Source organism: Canis aureus, chromosome 11, assembly GCF_053574225.1.
Source record: "Canis aureus isolate CA01 chromosome 11, VMU_Caureus_v.1.0, whole genome shotgun sequence".
Lineage (NCBI taxonomy): Eukaryota > Metazoa > Chordata > Mammalia > Carnivora > Canidae > Canis > Canis aureus.
The window spans coordinates 63,975,911-63,995,894 of record NC_135621.1 but is presented as its reverse complement, the minus strand read 5'-3'; the positions used below and the strand labels follow the sequence as shown (position 1 = coordinate 63,995,894).

Below are 19,984 nucleotides of genomic sequence, written 5' to 3'. Positions count from 1 at the left end.
ACTGTGTAAAAATTATCATCTATGCCTTTATCCCACAATAGTCATTTACTCAGGCCAAGAAAAAATTATTTCACACTGACACCAAATAATCAAACCTTAAAACTATTGCTTAACTTTAAACTAGATTATTTCTCGGTGCACCTGGGTGGCTCAATTGGTTAAGCATCTTCTCTCACCTTGGGTCATGGTCCTGGAGTTCTGGGATTGAGCCCCACATTGAGCTCCCTGGTTAATGGGGAGTCTGCTTGTCCTTCTCCCTCCCCTACACCCATCCTTGTGCTCTCTCCTGTGTGCTCTCTATCCAAATAAATAAATGAAATCTTCAAAAAAAAAAAAAAAACTAGATCATTTCTCAATAGAATTTCTACTAGTAGCACATTTTGTTACATGGTCAAGTATAGAATTCTCTGTATGAAATATACATTCAGAGCCCAATATTAACCAATTTTTCAAATACTTAACATTCCTTATTACTAATCTAATCTTAGTCACTGCCAGCAACCTCTTCCAACATTTCATCGGATGAAAAGGAGTAGGAATTATGTCATTTCTACTAATTAATAATACACCTGAACAAATACAAACACTACTGTCCTCCAAACTATTCTATATAACTGCATTGGAGATGTTGAATCTATTATATCAATAGCATGATTGCTATTCAACGTAAAGTCATGAGATGTTCAACAAATTTTTAAACTCAACCTTAACTATGTTAATCACCTATTAATTGGATTTTCTGAAGCTATAACTGGCAAATTTGCCCAATTTGGCCTTCACCCATGACTTTCCTCAGCCATTAAGGGCCCTACACCCATGTCAGCCCTACTTTATTCAAGTGTCATAGTTGCAGCAGGTGGAAACTAATCTGTTTCTACCCATTAATAGAAAACAACAAAGCCACTCAAATATTAACACTGCCTAGGAGCTATCACCACATTATTTATAGCAATCTGTTCTAACTCAAAATGATATTAAAAAGAGTGTTGCTTTTTCCACCTCAAACCAATTAGGCCTAATGATATTAACTGTATTAATAGTATTAATCAACCATATCTAGCACTCCTACACAGTCCTGCGTTACAGTTTTTGGCTATTACGAACAAAGCTGCTCTGTACAAACTTTTATTTATTTATTTATTTATTTATTTATTTATTTATTTATTTATTTTTAATAGATTTTTTATTATTTATTCATGATAGTCATAGAGAGAGGAGAGAGAGGTAGAGACACAGGCAGAGGGAGAAGCAGGCTCCATGCCCGGAGCCCGACGCGGGACTCAATCCCGAGACTCCGGGATGGCACCCTGGGCCAAAGGCAGGCGCTAAACCGCTGAGCCACCAGGGATCCCCTGTACAAACTTTTAAGTATAATTCTTTGTGTGGATATATGTTTTCATTTTTTCTGGATAAATATTATAGAGTGTAATAGCGAAGTCATATGGCAGGTATATATTTAATCTAATGAGATACTGCCATTCAGTTTTCCTAAGTGGATTTACCAGTTTACGTTTATATTCCTGCTGTAGTTATGTGAGCATTGTAGTTGCTTCACATCCTTGGCAACCCCTGATATTGTCACTTTCTTACATTTGAGCCAATCTAGTGGGTGTGTAGAGATTGTGTATCTATTTTTCTAATGACTATTAATGTTGAGCATCTTTTCATGTAGTTAATTGCCATTCATTCTTCAATGTGAAGTTTCTTCTCACATTCTCACATTTGACTTTGTCAAATCTTTTGCCCATTTAAAAAAATTGGGTTGTCTTCTTTTCATTGAGTTGTAATAGTTCTTAATATATTCTAGATCAAAATCCTTATTATGTATATATGTATTTTTTATGTTTTTTAATGTTTTTTTTAATGTATATATGTATTACAAATATTATCTCCCATGTTGTGGCTTGTTCTTTAGTTTTCTTAATGATATTTGTCAAAGAGGAGAAGTTTCTACTTTTGTTAAAATACAATTCATCAGCTTTTTATTCTTATGGTTCATGCTGTTCATGTCCTAGCTAACAAATCTTGTATACTGCAAGTTTGCAAAGATTTTCTATGATGTTTTATTCTAAAAGTTTTCTTCCTTAAAGCTTTTATGTTTATAGCTGTCTTTTATACCTCAGTTAATTTTTAAAAAGATTTTATTGATTTACTTAAGAGACAGAGAGAAAACATGAGTGGGGGATGGACCAGGGGAAGAGGCAGAGGGAGAAGGAGAAGCAGACTCCTCACTGATCAGGGAACTTGCAGGAACCTGCAGGGTTTTTGATCCCAGGAACCTGGGATCATGACCTGAGCTGAAGGCAGATGCTCAACTGACTGAGCCACCCAGGTGCCCCCTGAGTTAATTTTTTTAATGTACTGTGAGGTAAAAGTTGGTGTTTTTCTTTCTCTCTCTTTTTTTTTTCAGTACCCTCTGATGAAAAAAACCCTTTTTTTTAAAAAAAAAAAAAAGTATTTATTCATGAGCAACACAGAGAGAGAGAGGCAGAGGAGACAGGCAGAGGGAGAAGCAGGCTCCATGCAGGGAGCCCGATGTGGGACTTGGTCCTGGGACTCTGGGATCACCCTCTGACCCAAAGGCAGACACGCTCAACCAACTGAGCCACCCAGGTGTTCCAAAAACCTTTCTTTCTCTGTGATTTCTTTGCTACCTTTGTAGAAAATAAGCATATGTGTTTATTTACATATGTATTTCTTTACTCCCTGTTCAATACCACTGATATATTGGTACATCCATGTATCAGTAGTATACTATCTTGATTACTACATCATTATAGTGTATCTTGAAAATAGCATAAATCTTTGAGTATATTCTCTTTAAAATTTGCTTTGGTAATGCTAGGTCTTTTGCATTTACATACAGATTTTAGAATTGTCAATTTTTTTTTTAATTTGCTTAAATTTTGACCGGAATTGCATTGAATTTTTAGATAAACTTGATAAGAATTGACATCTTGAAGGCACCTAAGTGGCTCAGTCAGTTAAGCATCTGCCTTCAGCTCAGGTCATGATCCCGGGGATCTGGGATCGAGCCCACATGGGGCTCCCTACTCAGCAGGCAGCCTGCTTCTCCTTCTCCCTCTGCTATTCCCCCTGCTTGTGCTCCCTGGCTCCTCTCTATCTGTCAAGTACATAAATTAAATCTTAAAAAAAAAAAGAAATCTTGACAATATTGACATCTTGACAATATTGTATTTTCCAATGCATGAATGTGGTACATTTCTTCATTTATTTTGACCTTTAATTTCTTTCAGCACTGGTTTATAGTTTTCAGTGTACAGATTTCACACATGTTTTAAAAGTTTATCCCTGGGATGCCTGGGTGGCTCAGTGGTTGAGGATCAGCTCAGGGCGTGATCCTGGGGTCCTGGGAAGGAGTCCCACATCAGGCTCCCGGCATGGAGCCTGCTTCTCCCTCTGCCTATGTCTCTGCCTCTCTTTCTGTGTCTCTCGTGAGTAAATAAATAAGATCTTTAAAAAATAAAAATAAAAAACAAAAACAAAAGTTTATCCCTAAGAATTTCATCATTTTGGGTTCTCTTAGAAGTGGAATTCTATTTTTATTGCATTTTTTCAATTTTTCATTGCTGGTCTGTAGAAATACAGTTGATTTTTTAACCTTGTGATCCGCAGTTTTGCCTAATTTTTTTATAGTTGTAATAATTTTATTGTAGACTTAAGATATTTTACAACATGATAATCTTTTTTTATTATAAATTTAGTTTCTTCAGTTGATACTGCTCTTTTCAGGTTTCCTACTGTTTCTTGTGTCATTTTTGGTAATTCATATCTTTTAAGGAATTTGTTTCATCTAAGTTGTCAGGTTTATTGACATAGAGTGTTTCATAATATTTCTTTATTGTGGTATCTTATTCCCTGATGATGGTCATTTGTGTCTTTTCCCCCCTGTGATCAGGCCTGCTAGAGATTTACCAGTATTATTGGCCTTTTTCTTATGACCCTGAGATCATGACCTGAGCTGAAATCAAGAGTTGCTGCCCAAGTGACTGAGGCACCCAGGCACCCCAAACTGTCAGTCTTTCTGTCTTTTGTGCTTGGAAATTTTAACAACAAAAGAATATTTTTTGTTTGTTTGTTTCTTGAAGTTTTGGTATACTTTGCTTGTAAAACCATTTGAGAGGGTACAAAGGTAGATCTTTATTACTTCTTCAGTTTCTTCAGTTGAAAGTTATTTGATTTTATTCCTCCTTCTGGAGTCAAATTTTAATTATTTGTATTTTCCTTAATTGTCCATTACATTCAGATAAGTAGTTCTCCAAGCTTGGTCTAGGGACCTCCAGGGTCCTTACAAGGGATCTATGAGGTCAAAGATATTTTCATAATAATATATAATTGCCTCTTCATTCTCATTCTCTCAGTAGTATGCAGTAGAGTTTTCCAGAGGCTATATGCTATGTACTGTTGCAGCAAATTGAATATAGAAGCAGATGTGAAAATAAAACTATCTTTTATTAAGACATGTTAAAGAGAATTGCAAAAATGTATCATAATGCCACAATTCTCATTAAATTGTTTTGTCTGAAAAATATAGTATTTTTTCATGTTTATGTTAACATGTAATGGATTTATTACTTTTGTTATTAATTTCAAATGAATTAAATATTTTAAAAATTCATTGTTTTAATTGCTAATATTTTTAATTGCTAATATTATAATTATTAATAGATATAACCAGCATAAAAAAAGCTATTTTGGTCCTCAAAAAATTTTAAGACACTAAAGAGTACTGAAACTAAACTGTTTGAGAACCACTGATCTAGATTTAAGAATTTAATTTTTTTTATAAAGATTTTATATTTATTTATTTATTCATGAGAAAGAGAGAGAGAGAGGCAGAGACACAGGCAGAGGGAGAAGTAGTCTCCATGCAGGAAGCCTGACATGGGACTCGATCCTGGGTCTCTAGGATCACGCCCTGGGCTGAAGGCAGCGCTAAACCGCTGAGCAACCTGGACTGCCCAAGAATTTAATTTTTTGAGGATGTATGTACTCTTCTGTAATACTTGAAATCTTTGAATAGAAAATTATGTACAGGTATATATATCTGCATCTGTATGTACACATACATTTTTGTCTTTACATATTTGTTGTGTATCCTTGTGTGCTTATGAGCAGAACCCCAACTTAGATGAAAGAACTGGCTTCATTGTCCACAGGCCAAGTTTCCAGAAGTGATTGATTGATTGATCTATCTATCTATCTATCTATCTATCTATCTATCTATCTATTTATTGAAGATATATTTATTTATTTATTCATGATAGACACAGAGAGAAAGAGGCAGAGACATGGGCAGAGGGAGAAGCAGGCTCCATGCCGGGAGCCTGACGCGGGACTGGATCCCAGGACTGCAGGATCACGCCCTGGGCCAAAGGCAGGCGCCAAACCGCTGAGCCACCCAGGGATCCCCCTACAGAAGTGATTTAGACTTGTGAGCTGGCAGGCTTCAGATAGGAAGCCTGGATGAAAAGAATAGGGTTTCCCAGCCCCAGCAGGAAGGGTGGGAGACTCCCTCAGGGAAGTTGTTCTCATAGACCAACTGGTGGTTGTGCTGGATTTTTTGAAACCCATGTTGTGCTCAAAGTAAGAATCCAGAAGTATCCCTAGATTGAGGCTTCATGGTCCAGAGTTTTGGCCACTGTAACTCCTATGCCTGGTATGTTTTGGGGGGCCTGCAGTCTATGCATACCAGCCATCTGTGCTCAGTGCACTCCCTTCTCCAATTCCACTGAGCTGGACTATTTGATCTTCTTGTCTATAAGGACTGTTCAGAAGCTTCTGCCTTTAACAGTACCCATGGAGCTGTTGCAGGGTCCAATTCCCTGGGCCCAGTACCTCCTACCTGCCACCTGTGCACCAGAAGCTCCTTCTGGGAAGGGTATCCAGCACAGTGTGAAGCAAAGAGTTTCTGGCTAAGATTAGAACCAGGAACAGGGTTATAGCCTGGTAAAACCTCAGGTTACGTTTTCAGGAAATGGACTGTTGAACAAAAGTTAGTTTGAAGGCAGTGAGATCCCAGACTAGAAAAAAACTTAATCCTGCTTGCTGTACTTTTGAAAATCATTCCCTTTATCCTGAAGTGTGTGTAGGCAGGTCAAGCAATTACCTGGATTTTTACAGTAGCCTCCTAGGAGCTGTCTCTGCTTCCATGCTTGTCCCTTATCACTTTAAAAAGTAAGTCAGTTTAAGTCCTTCCTTCATTCTCTCCATCAACCTCAGAGTAAAATCAAATTCCTTTAATTGCCTCCAAGAGCTTATACTGGCCCTTCCCTAGTACTGTACCTCAGTTCTTTGATTTCATCACTTGTTTCTCTCTTCTTCCACTGTTGGCTGAACATTGGTCTCCTCGCTGTTTATTCATGGGACACACCAGACACAACTGCCTCCACAGCCACAGCTTTTGTTTGCTGTTCCATCTGCCTAAAATGTCTCTTCTTCAGATATACTCATAGCGTATTCCCTCACTGCCTTCATTTCTTTCTTCAACAGTGTCCTTTTTGGTGAGGCTTTCCCTGGCTACACTCTTTGAAGTTGCAAATCCCTTCTTCCATTCCCCATTCCTCTTTCACTTTTCCCCACTCCATTTATCACTTTACACTGCATTTATTTCATTAAGATAGTATGTGACTTAATTTACTTGTTTTGTTCGTTTCCTCATTCTTGGCTATTAGTTTTACAAGGGTAAGAGTTTATATCTGCTTTGTTTACTAAGAGATGCCTAACACACATGGGCATGCACAATTACCTGCCACTGGCTGTGGTTACTCTGAACCATATTCAGCGTGTCTTGTCCACGCTGTGCAGGTCTCCCCAGCAGTAACAGTGGCAGTTTATATGTACACAAAGGTCAGAGTAAAAGGAAGAAATGGTGAATAGGAGGAAGGAGGTCCTACCTTCTCTTCTATCCCCCAGGGGCCCTCCCACTTTTTATCTTTGCTGAACAAACAGAAAACCTTTGAGGTTGAGATAATATACAGTGGAGAAAGAAACAGAGAAAATTATGTTCCAAAATAAATGACAGTGTATTCTGTACTTTCTATCATGTTATTTTAAAAGAATAAAAGAAAATGAGGGGGAAAACCCCAAACCTTCTCCAACTATGTGGTTCTAGTACCTTTTTTGATTTCTGTTGGTGTTTGCTTATACTAAGATGCAGTAAGTGATTTTCGAACTTGTTTGCTTCTATATCCTTCTCCTCCAAAAGAATTTTGAGAAAATATGTACGCCCTCACATATTTTTGAATTGACATCTAAAATATTTCAATTATAAGTCGAATTGGTAGTAAAGCATATCACTTTTAAAAATGTTTCCATTGGGGCAACTGGGTGGCTCAGTGGTTGAACGTCCAACTGCCTTTGGCTCAGGTCATGATCCCGGGGTCCTGGAATTGAGTCCTGTTTCTCCCTCTGCCTGTGTTTCTGCTTCTCTCTCTCTCTCTGTCTCTCATGAATAAATAAAAATCAAATCTCAAAAAAATGTTTACATTGGAAGGAATTCATGGGGTTGGATTTTCTTTAAAAAAACAAAACAAACAAACAAAAAAAACTTGAGCCCATCTCTCTCAAACAAACAAATAAAAAACCAAAAAAGGTAATGGAAATAGAATAAACAAGATTAGGGCAGCCCCAGTAGTGCTGCCATCAGCCCAGGGCCTGATCCTGGAGACGCGGGATCAAGTCCCACCCACGTCAGGCTCCCTGCGTGGAGCCTGCTTCTCCCTCTGCCTGTGTCTCTGCCTCTCTCTCTCTCCTCTCTGTGTATTCTCATGAATAAATAAATACAATCTTAAAAAAAAAAGAATAAACAAGATTGGCCTAATGGTAACTTGAAGCTGCTCAAAGAGTGCATGGGAATTCATGTATTATTCTTTCTACTTTTGTGTTTATTGTTTTGTTTTCTTCCTTTCACATTAGAGATTTTTACTAAATGCTTAGCGATCTTTGTCTATTCATTGTTAAGCATGGGGCATTTAGAAAGTGATTGAGAGTTATGTCTATGCCGAGCAGGATAGTGGGGCTTGTTGACTGGGTTTTATTGGAGGAGAACAGGTGGTAAACTGACTTTTTACATGGAGAGACCTATGTAATTTCTGAAAGTTTTCCCCTCAGAAACCATCCAGTTTATCCAAAGATGAATCTTCTAATCTTCTGTCCAAAGAGTTATAAGTTTGGCTGCCTGTTTGCCCAGTGCAGGTAGGAAAGGGAGCTGCAGGTCTCTAGGCAGACTAGAAACTCTCACTGAACCCTCCTGTTTTCCTTTGCAGGGCTTTCCTCTGTCTGTCATCTTGCCAGGGGCTTCTGAGTGTAGAAACCTCTAGTTTGGTTTCCAGAGTAGAAATCTCCTCCTGATTGGTGTCAGGGAGAGGACTGGGGGGTCTGTCCATTCCTTCCACAAGCCATTAGCCATTCCCTCTGTTACCAGTTTCACCCTGTGTTGTCTGGCTCCTCCAATCCTCGGTTTTGCTGAGTTTGCAGAGGCAAGTATTTCCCTTAAGGATCAGCTTCCTGGGCTCTGCCACTTTCCACTCCTGCAGTCCCTTTTTGTCTTTCATATATGCAGAGTTGGGGTGATAAGTAATTTTGTTGTTGTTGTTTCATTGTAGATGGAACTATTTTTTCTGTTTCTCATTCTCCATCTGATTTTGAGATGATTTTTCAAAGGAGGTACAGACAGAAAGGGCTTTAGTCCACCACCTTGAAGTCACAAGTCTTTATTTTATAATAACAAATTACTTTTGCATATTTAAAAAGTAATACCTAAATTTAATTTTTTTAAATTTTTATAAATTTTTTATCCCTAGGAATATACCTAGTAGCAAATCAGGTTCAACACACAGAATGATTTCAGCCTTGTAGTTTTCCTGTGATAACTCGGAATAATTTTTAAATAGTTATCTTCATAGAATTCTTGAGTTATTTATTGAAGAGACCTTTTTCAACAATTAATAGATCTCAGCAATTAACAATTAATTTGTCTCTTTGGTATTCTAAAAGTTAACATTTACTATTAAAAAATGTTTTTCTGGTTAGTAATTTGGAAGCAAAATTGTATTTGACTTGACATTGAGCTTTTGATACACTGAAGTCTCTTGAATCTGCAAAGTTACTTTACGTTAACCTGTATGTCAGTGAGAATGCTAGTTCTCTAAAATCAAATTCTAGGAGGAAGAGTATTTGCATCCTCAGCCACACCCAGTGGCTAACAGATATTTGTTGAGATGTCTTTGTTTCACTGTTAACTCCAGAGTTACCTGAAATTCAGTTGCCAAGTCACCTTCTCATTAGCATATGACACTAAAGGACAAGACTGAACCATATCTTTATTATTAAACTTTTAAATTTGAGTATATTTGACACATAATGTTACATTAGTTTTAGGTGTACAATGTAGTGTTTTGATGAGTTTATACATTATGCTATGTTCATCGCAAGTGTAGCTCCCATCTGCTCTGATACATCTCTCTTATGACATAATGATATTATGTATGACCATGATATAAGACTATATTCCTTATACTGTACCCTTTTTTCCTGTGATTTATTCATTACATAACTAGAAGGCTGTGTCTCCCACTCCCCTCCACCTATTTTACCCATCCCTCACCCTCCTTCCCTCTGGCAACCATCAGTTTGTTCTCTGCATTTATAGGTCTGATTCTGCCTTTTGTTTCTTTATTCATTTGAGTGTGTGTTTTTTGTTTTTTTAGATTTTACATGAGTGATACCTCTCTTCATGTCTATCCCAGAGCCTTTTTTTAAAACATTTATTCATGAGAGACACAGAAAGAGAGAGGCATAGACATAGGCAGAGAGAGAAACAGACCTCCTGTGGGAAGCCTGATGCAGAACTGGATCCCAGGACCCTGGAATCACGCCCTGAGCCAAAGGCAGATGTTCAACCAGAGTCACCCAGGTGCCCCTATCCCAGAGCCTTTCATTCATGGAAGCTGTTCTGTCTTTTCTGATCCCGCTTCCTACCTCCATTCCTACCCCACCTTCCCACCCCCACTGAATTTCCTTTTGTGATTATTTCCAATTGAATCCTTCAGAGCTAGGCACACATCAGCACCTAGAATATTGGAAAATACAAGAGAAATTTTCTTTCTTAAAACTCACAACTTAGAGAATTCCCCTGGGAACTAGGTCATTAGAGCTGTACAACCTAATTTGGCCCACAGATTCATTCTGTCTTTGCTGATTTGTTCTTAGTCTTCCCCTCTTGCATGTCAAAAATAAAAAGTTCAATCTTTTTAATGCTATCCCAAGGATTGTATTACCAGCAGTAGTAGGAAAAGCTGGAGTGAGAAGGATTTATGTCTCACTCCATTTTTCCCCCCTGAACCCTATAGGGAAAGATAATGTAGAGGATATGGGTGGGTTTTCAAACATAGCTGATAAGTTTCATTCATCAGAAGAGATACCCAGACTCAGTCTGTTAGTCATTACATCAGACATCAGTGACCCGGGAAAAGAAGAGTGAGGTTGGGATCCCTGGGTGGCATAGTGGTTTGGCGCCTGCCTTTGGCCCAGGGCGCGATCCTGGAGACCCGGGATCGAATCCCACATCGGGCTCCCGGTGCATGGAGCCTGCTTCTCCCTCTGCCTGTGTCTCTGCCTCTCTCTCTCTCTGTGTGACTATCATAAATAAATAAAGAAAAAATATTAAAAAAAAAAAGAAGAGTGAGGTTGAGGCAGCCAGGTGGTAGGGGTAGGAGACATGAGCAAGGAGTCTTTACCTCAGCTAGGTGGTAGAGACCAGCAAAGGTTATAGGATTGCATTCTCTTCCCTCCTCTCTTACCTACCTCTTTCTGCCACCATGCCTGCCACCAACCAACCCTGACACAAAGTGAGGAGCGGGCTTTGGTGAGGCAGATGCTCATGGTTGTAGCAGGCTAGGGGACAGGGAGGGAAAGAAGGAAAGGTTAGGGAGGCATCCTGGGCGGGAAGAAGAAGGGAGAGGTACTGTTGTTACTGACCTTGTTGTTTAGCATAATTCCCAGTTGCCTATTTGTGTGCCAGTAGAATAACTAAATGTATGTATGTGTATGTGTAGTTGTTGGGAAAAGAGAGAATAAGGAGTAATACCTCTAGTTGATCACACAACTATTGTCATTTTCTTGTTGGTACAAATCTATACTATCTCTGTTATTTATAAATGAGTCCAGGAGATGTGTAGGGTTTGAAAGATTTTTAGAGTTTTAAAAAGGGCATTAGTGGTAATTTAGAAACCTTGGTATCACTGCTGGTCACCAAGTCCTGGCAGTCTGTCTCAGTTATCTCTCACAGCTTTGTACTCCTCTGCATTCCTACACTATATATTATCATATATATAGGATTATATATATATATACACATATGTGTGTGTGTGTATATATATATATATATATGTATATATATATATAAAATAATGAAGTAATTTGGTATAAGAGCTATTTTTTTTTCCTGAGCCAACGCATAAGGAAAAATGATAGTATGCAGATGATGCATATATTGTGACTTGATGAATTACAGAAGATCAAATGTCAAAAAAAGATCGAATGTTGTCCATTCTTTGTCCAGCCGTGGGACTTTGCATGTGCGTAAATGTGGCACTTCTTTTGTTATGGTTTCATTCTTTGGAGTCATGCCTTAGCTTGGCACTTAAAACTTGCTGACCTTTCCAGTTTCATCTCTAGTTGTTGAACATCTACTCACATTTATGCACACGTTATAAATACCCTAGGCACCAGCTTTTACTGAATTGTAGCCCCCCAACATGCCATTTTTAATGCCTCTGTCTCTCTATCCTTTCTTCCTGCCACCTCTGCTTAAATCAGCCTCAATTTCTGGTACTACTGTTACACACTCTCATTGTTTGGTGCTTGATGAACCCCCATCTCAGAACTCTATGCTCTAAAGCCATTCCCAGGCATAGATTTTCCATGGTTGTGTGTGTGTGTGTGTGTGTGTGTGTGTGTGTTTGTGTGTGCGTGTGCATGCATGATATACAAGAGTACACAGCACTTTAGCAAGCAGGTTATTCAACTGCTCTATCTAGTACTTGCCTAGAATCCTCCAGCAAAGTTACAGCAGAGTCCAGGATTAAGTTGTGTGGTTCCTGAATTTTCAGGAGGTGACATGCTGCCTTTGGTACCAAATTTGATTAAACTTGATAACTTTAATGCCATTTGGTTCTGTTGGGGAAGAAGAATTAAATTGCTTACTCTAGAGAATGATTTTTTTCCCACTGACTAAGGAATAGAACATTTATTAAAATTATCTTAGGACCTGAAAGAGAGAAATGTACTTTTCTTCCTCAGCAGAAGCAGGTCCAGGACATTATTAGCACGTAGTAAAAATTGAATAATTGAGCAACACTGACTTCTTTGGGATTCAGCCTCCTAGCCCCTGCTGTGTGATTAGTTCTGTCCAACCTGCTGGCATGCTTGAGCAGAAAGCCTGCGGAGGATTAAGAAGGAAAAACCCTTTAGCAAATCTCAGGTACTGAAGACATTTGATTTAATTTTATATGTTACACATGGTAATCTGGTTTCCCTTGGCAACCTCCAGTTCTGCCCTACTTTATAATCAGAGGATGGCAGGACACTGCAGATTTGATGGCATCACCTGAAAGTGACTGTAGAAAACAGAATTTGCCTCAAAAAAGGAGAGAGAAAGGTCACTTAAAAAAGGACAGAAGAATCTTCACCCTCTTAAAGAAAGGACAGATAGCTCTCTGTAGCTTACATACCCATGAGGATTTTGGGACTTCTTATAGCAGAGCAGTTTGGGAAGTGAGGGAGAGGATTGTAAATTTCAAGTCTTGTAAATTTTTTTTTAAGATTTTATTTATTTATTCATGAGAGACACAGAGAGAGGCAGAAACATAGGCAGAGGGAGAAGCAGACTCCCTGTGGGGAGCCTCATGTGGGACTCAATCCCAGGACCTGGGATCACAACCTGAACCAAAGGCAGATGCTCAACCGCTGAGCCACCCAGGCATCCCAAGTCTTGTAAATCTTTTAAGGGATGGTAATTTTATTGCAGTTAAGGTTTTAATTTTAAAAATGACAGTAATAGGTAACTATTTGTTAGGTACATGCCAGGAATCTTACTTGATTCCTTACATATACAAGTTTGTTAAATCCCCACAATCTCCCTTCAAGGAGAATATTAATATCCCTTTATGGATAAGAAAACAGATATTTATTGATCTCTTAAAGTATGGAGGCTGGAGGAAGGTGGGGTAATATTGACTATAAGGTTTCAGTTTGGGGAGATCATTCTTCACATTTTTTTTCTTTAATCTTAACGTCCTATAAGTCTTAATAGCCTCTATTCTAAAACAGTTATACTGGGGATCCCTGCTTCTCCCTCTGCCTGTGTCTCTGCCTCCGTCTCTCTCTCTGGGTCTCTCATGAATAAATAAAATCTTAAAAAAAAAAAAAAAAAAAACCAACAGTATAGTAATTCCTACTAATGGTGACCTTTAGCCATCCAGAATAGTTTAAGTTACATTCATCTTAGTCAAACTCTTTCATTTTACCCAATAAGAAAACTGAGTGCTGGGGATCCCTGGGTGGCTCAGCGGTTTAGTGCCTGCCTTCGGCCCAGGGCATGATCCTGGGGTCCTGGGATCGAATCCCACGTCAGGCTCCCTGCATGGAGCCTGCTTCTCCCTCTGCCTGTGTCTCTGCCTCTCTCTCTCTCTCTCTGTCTCTCATGAATAAATAAAATCTTAAAAAAAAAACTGAGTGCCAGAAATTTAGTAAAGCCTAAAAACCAGATCTCCTGACTCCTAATAATTTGTGTATTATTATACCATGCCCATATCCTTTTTAAAGAGGGCTTGAGTAAATGGAAGGAAAGAAGGATGGAGTCTTTTAGTACTATCAGTGGCATTAGGTTGAGCTACAAAGTAAACAAACTACTGAATCAGAAGGTACTGATGAGATGTTTAGGCATTGGGAACAGTTCTAGTTCTTATTTGACCAGTCATTAATTTATTCTGCTTGGCTCATGTCTGAACAACGTAATACACTTAAGAATTCCAAATGATTGCAAGTCTTTAAGTGTCTAGTGCCCTACTGGTCATTTGAAGTTAAAAAAAAAAAGGACAGGATTCTACATATGAACCACAACATGTATGTGTGTGTGTTGGGGGGCATATCTTGAGGTAGATGTGAGCAATAATGAATGGCCACATTTGTGAGAGGTGATGCAGAGACTACATACGGTATTTTATCAACTTACACATGTATGCTCCTGTCATGTTCACAAAATGCTATATACTGAGGTAGGACATGTCATTAGCTCTCTGTAAAGTGACAGCTTTGGGAGCCTATTGGCAAACAGAAATCTTCGTGTCACATACTTTACTATGTAAAGCATTTTATATGAATTTAACCCTTATAACTGTGATGGTGTTACTGTCTCCATTTTAGCAACTTTTTTCAGTTTTTGATTAATTCTTCCCAGAACATTTTCTCTAACATTTTATATTGAGAATTTTTCAGTATACAGGAAGGTTGAAAGAATTGTACAGTGAACACCCATACACCCAGCTAGATTCTATAGTCATTACTATTTTTCTATATTTCCTTTATTATAGATCTTGTCATCAGTTTATCCATCCACTCATCTTTTTGTTATATTCTGAAGTGAGTTACAGATATTGTTACATTTTACTTCTAAACACTTACATGTGGATATCATTAATTAGAGTTAAAAATGTGGTAGCCCTATTAAAACACAAAACTGAGGCCTTCAATTCTGTTTGGGGGACATAGTATATCCTAGGTCACTTTTGGCCTTCGTCTGTGAAATAGGAAGATATTTTAAGAAAAAAGTAAGTTACCTGTGTGAAACACTTATACCTCATTAATGAGATAGAAATCTGTAGGGAGGAGGAAGATACCCCTGTTGAGTTCCTAGGCCACAAGCAACCCAGCACTGAAAAGTGGCATCTTATCTCATTTCTGATTTTAAATGACAATGAGATCATTGCCACATTTCTGAACATTAACTCCTCCCCTAAAGAGGAGAGTTTGATTAACAAATTTTTAAGTACTTTAGTAATGATACTGGAACTTCATTTCAATGAACATTTTCCTCCTTTTCTCTTTTTCCGGGTGTGACTAAATTGCTTACAGCATGCTACATCGTTGCTGGTAAAACAGGAAATGGGGTAAGTAATTAGGTAGGTAAGTAATTTAAATTGATCATTTAAATAAAAGCTACCTGAATCTTCAAGTACTTTTACTACTACTATCTCTTTTAAAAGGAAGTTCACTAGCTCCTAGAGAGATTAACAGAAAAAAAAATTATTTTATGAATTTAGGTGTCAACCTTGTTTAATCAGTTTATTTGAATGGCATATTATTGATATTCTATTAAAGTGGATTCATTGTTTTGTAGATTTAAATGAATGTAAGTACATATTTTATATTTATACATTAGGTGCTTATATAATGTAACTTGGCAACCTATTATAAAAGAATAAATTTTATACTAGTCTTATAAATTAAATTATAAAACTACACTATGAAAGATAAAGTAAAATCCTACTTACAGCAGAACAACAGTGAGTTTATCTGGGTATAGACAGTCCACAGTCCTTTATCTGAAACTCTTGGGGACCAAATGTGTTTTAGAATTGAGAATTTTTTTAGATTTTAGAAATGTATCTGGTATGAAATACCATATTTAACATACCCCTTCCCTCCATGGTTTGAGGTGGTACTCCATAATCAAACACGTTAATATTTCTGCAGTGAAACATGAATATTCACACTAAGCCTGTTACACAAAGTATCCAAACAGCCTCACATGTTCAAGTCAGTGTTAGGTTGCCAACTGAGTTAAGAAAAAAATCTTTAATTTTCCAGACCTTTTTGGATTTTGAAACTAAATATTCTATACCAATATAAAAAAGGGGCCATGTGACTACTGGAAGATTCCTGTGTACTCTGGAGAGAAAAGCACAGAGAGAAGTATAGATTTCTGTATTATAATCTTGTTTGGTTTTAAAAAGTAATTGATTTGGCTTTTTTGTTTATTTTCGATTTCACATCTGCTTTTCTGAAATGGTAATAGCAGCATATCTATCCAAGGTTTTGGGGTTTAGTTAGGTTATGTTAAATTAGTCTCAAATGCTTGTGATTCTGGCATAATAAAATTTGATCCTATGTTTGAGAAATTTCTTAGCATAGCCAAGGCATGTTTCCAGTTCTCATCGACATTGGTTGTGAGTTGCTGCTGTATTCTTTATTGAAGAATTTCAAACTAAGTTTAGCTCTTCCAAAAGATCCTGTTTGATATAGAGATACTGGCACAGAAAAAATAGCAAGTACTAATCTTTTCCCTCAGTATCTGTAGTTCATTCTACATTCAAAATATTGTAGAGAAGGACACACCTGGGTGGCTCAGTGGTTGAGCATCTGCCTTTGACCCAGACCATGATCCTGGGGTCCTGGGATCGAGTCCCACATCAGGCTCCCCCAAGGAGCCTGCTTCTCCCTCTGCCTGTGTCTCTGCTTCTCTCTTTGTGTGTCTCATGAATAAATAAAATTTAAAAAATATATTGTAGAGGAATTGCCATTAAGGAATTCAAAGAATTTAGAAATTCAAAGAATTTAGATTCAAAGAATTTAGAAAAATTAATTGTGCTCGGATATTTTGATTTATCTTTCCTCTGGAATGGTTGTCATGTTGTATCTATAGCAAAAGTGATTGCAGTTGGTATCCTCATCAGTAGTTACCTGACAGGGGAGAGAGGGAAATGTAGTTACTGACTACTCAATTGGGACTGAATTTACCTCAGTGACTACTAACTCCTCTAGGACCATCAGGGATATGCTAAGGACCTCTGTGAAAACTCCCGAAATTATATTAGAAAAGTTAGTAAGGCACATTGAATTTACAGGATTGAAAATCTGGCATTTTGGGATGCCTGGTGGCTCAGTGGTTGAGTGTCTGCCTTGGGCTCAGGGCGTGATCCCGGATCCCCAGACCAAGCCCCACATCAGGCTCTCTGCGGAGAGAGCCTGCTTCTCCCTCTGCCTGTGTCTCTCTCTGTGTTTCTCATGAATAAATAAATAAATAAATAAATCTTAAAAAAAAAAAAAGGGGGAAGAAAATCTGGCATTTTAAGTGTTAAATTTTTGTCTTGTTTAGAAGGTTAAGGTTTCCAAGATGTCTATTAACCTCTTTCTACTAGCCCTTTTCTCTGGAAGGAAAAAATACCTATAGTTTTGTTTTGTTTTTTAAACTGGACTAAGGTGTCTAAATATATTTCAAAGACTATGAAGGATTTAAAATACCAGTTTTCTTAAATACATGAATAATGTTTTAACCCATATTTAGCATTTTTTTAAAGATTTTATTTATTTATTCATGAGAGACACAGAGAGAGAGGCAGAGACACAGCCAGAGGGAGAAGCAGGCTCCATGCAGGAGCCCAGTGTGGGACCTGATCCCGGGACTCCAGGATCACACGCTGGGCCAAAGGTGGCGCTAAACAGTTGAGCCACCCAGGGATCCCTTAACCCATATTTAGGATTGGTTTTTGCTGCAACCCTTTCACTCTCTAGAGTCTAAAGAATGTTTAAATAGTTTTCTATCCTTGTGTTTTCTATTTCAACTTTTTATCCTTTAAAATGTGTTCTCATACATTAATTACTTTTCAACTGTGATGCTATTTTATGCAAATATCACTGAACTCTTGATACAATATCAAGATAGTCTTTTAAAATACTTAAAATGGGTCAGCCCCAGTGGCCCAGCGGTTTAGCGCCACCTTCAGCCTGGGGTGTAATCCTTAGAGATCCGGGATCGAGTCCCACATCAGGCTCCCTGCATGGTGCCTGCTTCTCCCTCTGCCTGTGTCTCTGCCTCTCTCTCTCTCTCTCTGTCATGAATAAATACAATCTTTAAAAAAATAAAATAAAATGCTTAAAATGTTTCTGATAGAGAATTAAGAACAGTTTAAGAAGCTCAAACAGTGTTTCAATAAGTTCTTGAATGTAGAGAGTAATTTGATTATTTGTCAGATATAGGGTTTATCTGGGTATTTCATCATAAACTACAATACCAAAGCATATGAAAGCATTCTGTGTAACCAGTTATATACTCTTAGCTGGATATAGAATATGTACATCAACTATTTGTTAATTTGTGTTCTTAGAGGAAAGTCGACTTTATATATTTTTTAGATCAATTAAATTTAGCCATTAGCTAACTTACTTTTTGTTTTCTACCTGCAGTTAGTAGTGACATTTTGTCTTCAAGAATTAAATTACAATGAATATTTGATACAAGTAGTCATTTCTGTGAAATTGGACATAGAAAAAATGATTCACAAGTTGGTCCTACCATCTCTTTTGTTAAAAGCAGACCTATATATAGCCATAAGACCGATTTGTCATTTTAATTATTTGAATGATGTGGACTTGTTAATTCATTAGTGATATCATAGTATTCTCAGCATAGCAAAGCAGTTTTAGTAATATCATACCATGCATGTTTTTCTTTCTTTTTACTTCAATTACTTCCTTTTTAAATATTTATTTTTGGTAGGCTCCATGCCCAATGTGGGGCTTCAACTCATGACCCTGTGATCAAGAGTCACATGCTCTACCAACTAAGCCAGTTAGGCACCCTCTTCAGTTCCTTTCTATAACAATTTTAGGTTACAAACTAAAACCTAGAGATCATAACTGAGACTCTCCCAAACCTATTTGTTGGTTCATGAATAGATTTGGGAGGAATGTCAGAATTTTATTCAGACATTTTTCTTATGTTAAATTGATAAGCGTTTTAGCACATTGATACTTTAGGATTTAATGTTTCTTCTTGGACAGTTAAGTATAGCTTTTACATTGACTTCCCAAAAGTAAGCCACATTATCAGGAAGAAAGTAGATACAAACCTTTTTAGTCTGGATGAGATTATTGTAATACACAGTGTTGTTTCTGAGTGATAAACAATCCCTTCTGTTCTACCTTACTGGCTTCTGATGTGTAAATCCTGGAATCTGGCAGTGGTGGCTCAGAAATACTCCTTAGTATACTTTTGTCTTTGGAGTTTGAAAACTGTTTTATATACCATATTAAAAAGCTGTTTTTAGATTCTACTAGATTATAAGGTCCATGAGCTGAGGAATTTTTGTCTGCTTGTTCTCTGCTTTCTATCTAATGTGTAAAATAGTGCCTGGGACATAGTAGGCAATCAATTAATATTTTAAAATAATTGCATAAATTCTTGCCTTTATTAGAAAAAGTGAAATTTTTCATGTCAGTGAATTAATTTTTATGTTATTCAGAAAGCAGAGTCTGTCGCTGGGAAGAAATGATATAGTGCAGCTAAAAGAAGCCTACAAATGGATAACTCACCCCCTGTTTTCAGAGGAACTGGGTGTTCCCATTGATGGAAAGGTATTGGGTCATTAACATCGTCAATTTCAATCTCTGGTTTTACCAGTTTTACTTCATTATATGGCAGAGTATTGATTAGCCAAAAAAAAATCTTCTCTTTAAATAACTCAATGGAGAATTTTTAAGCTTTTAAAATATTAATTTCCAGCCGTCTTAAATTGAGAAAGATTTTATTTTTTTAAGACTCCTTTGTGATCTAAGACACTTATGAGTGTAACAAATGTTGTGTACCCTAACTGACTTTAAAAGATTAGAATTAAATCTGAGCCTTTAATATGTTTATAGTTTAATTGGAGAGAGACATATACTGATAAAAAGCAATATATAAGTAACTATGAATAAGTATAGAGTCAACTCTAGACTATTTAAATTTGGTTATCTGTGGCTAATCTTGTTTTCAAATATAATCAATCAACTACAGTGAACATGGGTTCAATTTCTCCCACCTTGTTGGTATCTCAAGTCCCTCTATTTAATTTTAGGTAAAGACTGCCTTTGAAACTAGACCACTTAACCATCTCCCCTGTTCCAGAATGGACCTTGCCTC

General features: G+C 37.4%; 1 protein-coding gene across 12 annotated transcripts in view; it reads left to right on the top strand.

Moving 5' to 3' along the window:
• The window catches only part of PUS10 (pseudouridine synthase 10), a 71,126-nt gene that overhangs the window by 25,850 nt on the left and 25,292 nt on the right, over positions 1 to 19,984 (top strand). For all 12 annotated transcript variants that reach the window (XR_013389740.1, XM_077915537.1, XM_077915531.1 and 9 more), the window contains 2 exons: positions 15,157 to 15,191; positions 19,326 to 19,437. Coding sequence is in view for 11 of the 12 variants with exons in the window: in XM_077915537.1 (XP_077771663.1) it covers positions 15,157 to 15,191; positions 19,326 to 19,437 (147 nt within the window). In the remaining variant the exon portion in view is untranslated. The remainder of the gene's footprint in view (positions 1 to 15,156; positions 15,192 to 19,325; positions 19,438 to 19,984) is intronic.